This window comes from Plasmodium gaboni, chromosome 12 (genome assembly GCF_001602025.1).
Source record: "Plasmodium gaboni strain SY75 chromosome 12, whole genome shotgun sequence".
Taxonomy (NCBI): domain Eukaryota; phylum Apicomplexa; class Aconoidasida; order Haemosporida; family Plasmodiidae; genus Plasmodium; species Plasmodium gaboni.
In genome coordinates, this window is record NC_031492.1 from 63198 (window position 1) to 73142 (window position 9945).

Consider the following 9945-nt stretch of genomic DNA (forward strand, 5'->3'; position numbering starts at 1 on the left):
ATTAACTCCATATATATATTAACTCCATATATATATTAACTCCATATATATATTAACTCCATATATATATATATATATATATATATATATATATTTTAGATCATTGAAGTTGTTACAACAAAAAATAATAACTTCAATTTAAAAAATGGCATTAAAATAATTGGAATCGACACATATTTTATGTTAAAAGAAATGATAAAAAGTTCTTTGAAAGAAAATATAACGACAAGTCTGAAAAATTATTACAACAACAGCAAGTAATAAAATAAATAAATAAATAAATATATATATATATATATGTGCACGTAATATATATTATATATATATATATTCATTTATTATAGCATTTTAAACATAATTATTAATGACATATCCATAGTATCATGTGTCGTGATAAAAGTCATATTAACAGAGGAAGTTAAAGAAATAATGCAAAGGAAAAATCTTGAATACACACAAAGTGTGCTAAATAAATATAAGGACATGGTACTATCATAAGGGAGAAAATATATATATGTATATTTATATTTATGTATGTATCCTTTTTGTTCCTTATTTTTTTTTTTTTTTTTTTTTCTATAACAACATAAAATGCTACCAATAATTTATTTATTAATAAAATATTCTCTCATATTTATTGCAGTTGGACAAATTAATTGATGACCTAAAAAATATAAAAGGGAAAGATATACAAAAGATAGAATATTGTATCATAATATTTTTAGAATTTATAGAATTTCTAAAAAAAATAATCCAAGAAAATATACTCGATGAAAATCATTTTTTCATTTATTATCAATTCAAATATGTTCTAAATAAAAATAAGGAAGAAATGCTAGTAACATACGGAAATTATACTTTCAAGTAATATATATATATATATAATAATATAATAATATAATAATATATTAATATTTTTATAATTACATTCACATAATATATACCATTCATTATCATTTTTTTATAGATATAATTATGATATATTAGAAAATGATAATATGTTTATAAATTTAATACCAAACAATAAATATATATTCATTATATGCTCAAATATATACAAGTCTTACTATAACATGATTAACGGAGAAAACAAAAAATCAACTATAAAATATATAACTTCATCATTAGGTAAATGAATAAATTAATATAAATATATATATATTTTAACTCTCTTTATATTTTAACATATACATTTTTATTTTTTTATTTTTTTATTTTTCACATCATACATTATGAAGGGTTAAGAACGCATTATATTAATGCACATACAAATGACATACTACAAAATAATATATTGGGAACTATTCAACAAGGTTCAAAAATGAAATATATTCAGTTAAATAAATAAATAAATATAAATATATATATATATATATATATATATATATATATTTATTGCCATATGTTTATATTGTTGTATTTTTTTTTTTTCTATAATTATCTTAATGAACATTTCAGGTTATGCTTTAGTTATACAAAATGTTGATGATTTCAATATTGAGACCTTGTCAGTTTTAACAAATATTTTTAGAACAATACAGACATGTAAAAAAAAAATAAAAATAATAGGAAATTATATTAAGTGAAATTCCAATGTTTAAATAAATAAAATATAATAAATATTTTTACATACTAATAAAAAATACATCTTTTGTATATCATTCATGATATTATATATATATATATATATATATATATATATATGTATATTACTTGTTTGAAAGGCTTAAAAAAAAAGGAAAAAAACATTTATATTTTTAATAAAGATATCATATTTGATCATAGCTCCGTAATATTTTTCACATACAAATCTGGAAGGTACACACATATACATATATATATATATATATATATATTTTTGAATATATTAATATTTACATATGAAGAGACAACATTAAAATATACATATTCATGATTAAAATTCTTATATATTTCATTTTTTTTTTTTTTTTTTTTTTTCTTCAGAAATATTCCAATAAATTTTAAAAACATGTGTAAAGAAGTACTCTTAAATAATTATCAAGAAATAGAACTCCTATATATATATATGTATTTAAATAATTTTAAAAATATTAAAAGTCTTTCTATAACACTATGGAATTTTATGGAGTATATAAATTTTACTTTCTTCAATTCCAAAAATAATATGTTAATGGATTCAATTAATATAATAAAATTATGTAAAATAAAAAAAGACGAATATACAAAAGATGATCAGATATTAGCTCAATATATATTTATTTATTATTACAATAAATTGGAGAATTATAAACCCAACAAATTAAAGAGTTTAATAAAAACATTTTTCAATATAGAAATTAATAAAAAATTATTCATGGAGGATCAAACAAATCGTTTAAAGGAGGTAACATAAATAAATACATATAAGAATATGATGTTCATATGTATGTATATAAATAAATAAATAAATAAATAAATACATACATACATACATATATATATATATATAGGTGTTGCAAAAAGAATATATATATTTAAAAGATGATTTATTTTATAAATATCAAGAAGATATGTATATATTAAATGAAAAATTAAATAATGATTTTATTTCAATATTATATGGAAATCCATTCATAGGGAAGTCAACTATGTTAAGAATATATAACACTCTATATAATTTTAAGCACACGTTTATATATTTAGACGCCCTATATGGTAAATCAAAAAAATAAAATAATATATACATATATATTTATATATACATATATATTTATATATATGTATAATATTTCATTTTATATAGATTCACAAAATAATTTGAACGAACAATTTTTATATGAACTCATTAAAAAGAAAAAAGAAAAATATGAAACCTACAATTTTATTATAAAAGTAAATAGTATTAATTCAAATATATATCAGATATTGTCTTCAATTAACTTATATTCATCAAAAATAAAGAAATGTGATGAGAATGATATAAAGTGTAAAATTATAATTGAGGTAATTATAAAATGAAAACGAAAAAAATTTTTATATATGAATAAATATAAATATATATTTATATTTATATATATATATATATTACATATTCCTCATTTTTAATTGCCATAGTGTAATAATATTTCCTGTATGGATCCTTATATGCTTAATAAAACGAATAAAGTCTATATACAAGACAATATAAACATTTACAATTATTTTAAAAACAGGAGTTATTATATATTAGACTACATACTAAATGTGAACCTGTCTGATGAAAAAAATGTAGAAGATAATAAGAATTGTATTAATTATAAAAATTATTATCTAGAGAGAAAAAATATACTTCTTCAAATATATGAAGAGCTTAAAGTATTCTACAAAAAATTTATGATACCAATTTTTGATTATATAGATAAAAAGAAAAAAAAAAAAAAATCATACATATATACACAAAATAATAACAATAATAATAATAATAATATTAGTAGTAGTAGTATTAATAATTTTTATCAATATAGTAATATATATAATAATGATGATGATGAAAGAAAAAAACAAAATGTGAATCCAAAAGATAACCAAATAATATTCAATTCGTCAATACTACAACTTACCTTTGATAATAAAATTATCATAAATAATTTTATAGATATATTTAAAAGTAATATATTGTACTTTTTAAAATATAAAGACGAACAATATGAAGAAACAGAAAAAAATAAAAAAAATATAAATAATATAAAAGAATTTGAGAATAATAAATTAAGTTACCAATATATTAATGATAATGATAATACACAACAAGAATATGATTTAGAAAATCTAGACAAAAATTATATAGAAAATATTTGTATAATTCAAGCAGATCAAGAAAATAATAAAAAAGTAGAATTATATAATAAACAAGAAATATACAAAATAATTATAATTAAAGAAAACATAAATTTTATATTAATCAGTTGTCTTATTTTCCTTTTTAATAATTTCTTAAATGATAATGAAAAATATAATTTCTTTCATTTCCTAACAAATCTATGTATAGATAATAATATTAATGTTGATAATAATATATCAAATAAATATTATAATATACAAAAGGGAATATGGATTACTATAAGTAGCTACTTCAACGTAAAAAAAAAAAAAAAATACAAATACAAATACATACTCACATATATATACATATATATATATATATATATATATATATATATATATATATATATATGTTTGTGTGTGTGTGTTCTTTTTTTTTTTTTTTCAAAATTGTGTAGATCTCTACTACTAACCAATTTAATAAAGAAAACTTAATATTTTACGACGAAGAAATAAAGAAAAAAATTAATTCAATCAGCTTATTATATCAAGGAGAATGTAATATATGTTTAATAGGAAAGACAAGTAATATAAAAATAAAATAAATATATAGACCTTTTAACATATTATATTGTAATGTATGATAATTTTATATATTAATTCATAATATGTATAAAAAAAAAAAAAATATACTTACAACAAATTATATATTATTCATTTTACATATAATAATATTAAAATTGTTATTGAAAAAAATTATAATCATATTATATAAAATGGGACGTTCTTAATATTTTATTATTATTATATAAAATAATATGCTAAAATATATACATACATATATATAAATATATATTTTTATATATTTCAGAAAATTGTAAGACTGTTATTCTTAACGAAATAATTGAGAAAAATAAAAAAATTAATCACATAACAATAAATGTGTTAAAATATACAAATGTTTTGAATTATAAAATCTTACATGATAAATTAATCAAAAAAAATATTAAAAAGTATTTTCATCAATCGTTGCTATATATATGCATAGACGACATACACATAAATTATGTAAAATAAAATAAAAAAAAAAAAAAAAAAAAAAAAAATATATATATATGAATATATTAATATACATATATATATTTTTTCCCTTATGTAGGATAAACAACTCAACCCTTCTATAGAGTTTCTTCAAAATCTTCAAAGAAATTTATGCTATTTCGAAAATAAAATTCTTAATATAGAAAATATAAGAAGCATTATTTCTTTAGACTATGATCATATAAATGAACATGATTATTATGAATACATGTCATATTATTATTCCCTTATATTCTTAAATACAAATAGAAAATCTCTACTTTCTTATTTCAATGCATTGATTAATCATACACTCAACAATAAATATGAAGTAAATGAAACATAAAAAAATATATATATATATATTAATATATATATATATATATTAAATATTTAGAATGTTTAAACATATATATCTTTACTTTTTTGATTTCCTGTCACTCCTTTTATATCAGATAATACATAATAAACTAGTTAGTTATAGCATAGATGTATTCTGGAAGATACACGAAGAAATTAACTTTCAACACAAAAAAGAAAATCATTTGATATTTACTAAAGAAAATATTTTCTTGCTATATGAAGATTTATTATATTGTAAAACTAACTATATGAATGAGCAGGATGTCATAACAAACTGGTGGTACATACATAAAAAAAATAATATATATAATATATTCTATTCACACATAAATATATATATATATATATTTTTTATAGCGAAGCTTCTAAAAATATTATTTTAAATAGGATCCTAAGAAAGGAGAATAAAAAGCAAATAATGATATTACTCAAAGGTACAAATATACATACACACAAACATATATTTATATATATATATATATATTTAAACAGAATTATTAACATATATTAAACTTTATTTATACATATATAAATCAATGCATACCTTTATTCATATTCATCTTATATATAATAATTATATAATATTTTCTTAGATATTCAAGAGAAATATTTTACAAACATAGATAAGAAGAGCGAATCAATATATATAAATTATTTTTCCAAAGAGGTAAAAATATTAACAAAAGGGTCTTTCCTTTTTCTATATATATAATATATATATATATATATATATATATATATATATATATATATTTATTTATTTATTTATTTTTATAACAAGACATATGAACATGTAGAGAGAGATGCACTTAAAGAGGAATTTTTAAGAAGCCTTAGCAGTTATCACAATTTGTATATGAACACAAATTTATTTGTTGAATTTTATTTTGAAACCATTATAGAAATATATAAAAAAATAAGTAAGAATTATAAAACGTCTATGATCATATGTATGAATAAAAAAAGAGCTGTCATTCTATTAAGTGCTGTAGCATATATATTAAATATAAATACAATATTAGTAAATAAAACAAGTATACAAGAAAATGTACAAGACAAAATTAATTATTATAATAGATTAAGGTTTCAAAAAAATCTTTTTATTCTAATTAATTTTACAAATAAATATTATGATTATTTCTATTCATTAATTTATAAAACATTCCCACCTATCCTCTTTGAAAAAAAAGAGCTCTTTCAAATGTATACAAAAACTGGTCTCATATCAAACGAGCTCAAATGGGAAAATATAAAAACAATAGTAAGTTGAGCATAAAAATATATATATATATATATATATACATATATATAATATATATATATATTTTTCCTACCTTTTAGATGAAAAATAACACCTATGCTTGTCTCATACATGAGAAACGATTCGATTTAAACACATCCAATTTTCAAATCTACAAAAATATTTATAACGACATTCATATTATTCATATAGACAGCTGGAATAAAGAAGAATATATAAAATACTGCAATCTCTTCTTGAAAAATATACACGACAATCATTTTATAGATAATATATTAAACACTTTTAAAAAAAAAGTTATACTCAACACATTAGAAGACGACAGTGAACACACTACAAAACCTTTATCTACAAAAAAAAAAGATAATAAGGAAAAAACAAAAACTATATTTATCAATTCGGTTGACTATATGAAAAATAAAAACGACCATATAAAAGAAAACGTAGATATAAAAGACAACGAAGATATAAAAAAAAAAGTAGATATAAAAGAAAACGAACATATAAAAGACAACGAACATATTAAAGACAACATAGAATATATAGATCAAAAAAATAATAATATAAAAACTGAAAAAATAAAAGATCTCAAATTAAATCTACAAAATAAAGAAAATAATAATATACAAGATACACAAAATAATATACACAATAATAATAATGTTAATAATTATGCTGTTCATATAAAACAAAACACTCATAATAATTTAATTCTTACAAATAAAAAAACAGATAACGAACAAAATAAAAATAGCCAAGAAAAATCTGAACAAACACAAAATGGTATTCACAACAAAAAAAAAAAGAAAACTCAAACCCAAAAGCAAACCCCAAAACATACCCCAAAACAAACCCAAAAACAAACGCAAAAAAAAACACAAAAACAAACACAAATACAAACACAAAAAGTATTTTCTCAAAATAAAAATGCAAAAGAAAATGCATCCATTCCACAAAATCATAACAACCATGGACAACAACATAAAGCAATTCATGATACACATAATGATAAAGAAAAGAAGAAAAAAATTATAAATACAAATAATATTGATAAAAATGAATTAAGTGATACTAATAATAAAGATAATTCAAATAATACAACAAAAAATTTAAACCATAATAAAATACAAAAACAAAATCATACCAATCAAAGTATAAAAAATATAAAAAAGGAAAACGATATGATACAAGAACAAAATAAAAAAATAAAGAAAACGCAAATGAAAGAAAACATAAATATAAATGAACAAAATGTAAATCATACTAAACAAAAAATAGCTAATCAAAATAATAAATCAAAAGCAAAAAAAAAAAAAATAATCAATATAAAAAAGGATAATAAAAATGACAAGTATAATATTATCATGTCAGCTAGCCATGATGAAGATAATAATAAACAAAATCTACAAAATGAAGATAAATTTATAAATAAAGAATTAGAAAGTAACAAAAAAAATAATAAACAAATAAATTGTGAAGTACAAAATAAATTATATAATATAAATAATGAACAAGATACAAAAGAAATTTCATTGAATAAAATAAATGAACAAAATCAAACAGAAAATAAGAAAGATATAGAAAATATGGAAATTCAAAATAAAAATATAAATGATACAATCATTAACAATAATAAAACAGTGGACCTAAAAAATGATGATTATAATAAAATCAAACATATCAAAAGTACTGAAAAGTGCAAAGAAATTCAACAAAATAACAATAATAATAATAATAATAATATTAATAATAATAATAATAATAATAATAATAATAATAATAATAACCTTCATATATATCATCCTCATAATAATGACGATTTATTGAACCAAAGCAGTAATTACAAAAAAGACAAACAACATAAAAACACACCTTTCTATATGATCGAAAAGAAGATGGATAATATTATTAATACATGCATTCAAGTTTACTATCATATGAAAAACTTTGTTCATAGAAATAAAGAAACTAACTTTATTAGAATAAACAAATGTAATTTTATAGACACCTTAATTATGTTCTATATTTTATTAAAGAACAAACTAAATTATAAAAACAAACAATTATATATGTTTAAAATGGGACTAAAAAAAATTGAAGATATCTTCCAAAATTATAATAATATAAAAATCGAAATCGAAAATATTAATTCATCCATATTACAAATGAATAACAGTATTAAAAAATTAAATGAAGACATTGAAAAAAATTCTTTAAATCTTATTGAATTAGAAGAAACCTTAAATTCAAATAAAAAAATATTAAATAAAATTACAAACGATACAGATGAAATGATGGAAAAAAAAAATGAATCTGAAAAATTAATTGAAGAAGAATGTATTAATATAATTTTCAAAATACAGAATGTAGAAAATAATGATATCAAAAATATATTAAAAAATAATTATCCTGATGTTATACATATTAATATATCTATCATGATTAATACACTTATAAGGAATTCATTTCTAAATGATAATAATGATAATTGGAATTATTTTAAAAATTTCTTGTCAAAAGATAATTTTTCAAAGACATTCTTTAATTTTAAAAAAGAAAATGTAACAGATAAACAAATAAAACGAATCAAAGAATATATGAACAAAGATGAAGTTGTATATAATACAAAAAGGATATATCAAATGAATAATCTTTTTACATATCTTTTTGAATGGATTATTTTTATAATAAAATATAAAGAACATTACAAAGATATGTGTAATATAAATGAAATTATATCATCAAATAATATACAAAAAGAAAAATTTGAAATAGAAAATAATATTTTATTAGAACAAATCATATCAAATAAAACATCTATTGTTAATAATAAAAATCAAATAAATAATAAAACAGAAATAATAGATACATTAAATAAAAAATTAAATATTATTAATAAATTATATTTACCATATTTAGATATTAAACCATTTCTACAAAAAATACAAAAAAAATATATATATACAATAAATAAAATTATAAATAATTATAAATATATCATATCTGAAATTTTACTCTATTCATTCTTTTTAAATTATTCTTCATCTTTTAATTATAAATATAGATCTTATTTAATCAATATATGGAAATATATAATCAAAAACAATAATATTACAATCAAACATAATATTAATATAGAACAAATATATACATCTGATACAATCATATCATTATTTTTATCAAATAATTTTCCACGACATATATTCTATGTTCAAAATGCATTAATATCATTTAATCATTTTAGATGGCCTCTATTAATAGATATACAAAATATTGGTCTACAATGGTTGAAAAAAAGTTTTACAAATAATCTAGTAATACATAATTTTGATAATAATTTAACTAAACATATTGATATGTGTATTATATATGGAAAAATACTTATCATACAATATTTTAATTTTCAAAACATATATATATATGATAAAAAGTATCATCAGACATTTAATACTAATAATCATTCTATACATGATCATTTT

The 9945-nt window shown here is 17.7% G+C and overlaps 1 protein-coding gene across 1 annotated transcript in view; it reads left to right on the forward strand.

The window, feature by feature from the left end:
• The window catches only part of PGSY75_1202300 (putative dynein heavy chain), a gene marked incomplete at both ends in the record, with an annotated part of 21853 nt that overhangs the window by 6882 nt on the left and 5026 nt on the right, over positions 1-9945 (forward strand). Inside the window, 19 exons of the mRNA XM_018786615.1 lie at positions 100-257; positions 345-486; positions 644-864; positions 968-1128; positions 1239-1313; positions 1459-1545; positions 1725-1818; positions 1966-2365; positions 2472-2676; positions 2765-2964; positions 3076-4077; positions 4221-4347; positions 4634-4830; positions 4922-5173; positions 5298-5485; positions 5563-5639; positions 5799-5872; positions 5987-6466; positions 6547-9945. Of these exons, the coding sequence (XP_018640480.1) occupies positions 100-257; positions 345-486; positions 644-864; positions 968-1128; positions 1239-1313; positions 1459-1545; positions 1725-1818; positions 1966-2365; positions 2472-2676; positions 2765-2964; positions 3076-4077; positions 4221-4347; positions 4634-4830; positions 4922-5173; positions 5298-5485; positions 5563-5639; positions 5799-5872; positions 5987-6466; positions 6547-9945 (7539 nt within the window). The remainder of the gene's footprint in view (positions 1-99; positions 258-344; positions 487-643; positions 865-967; positions 1129-1238; positions 1314-1458; positions 1546-1724; positions 1819-1965; positions 2366-2471; positions 2677-2764; positions 2965-3075; positions 4078-4220; positions 4348-4633; positions 4831-4921; positions 5174-5297; positions 5486-5562; positions 5640-5798; positions 5873-5986; positions 6467-6546) is intronic.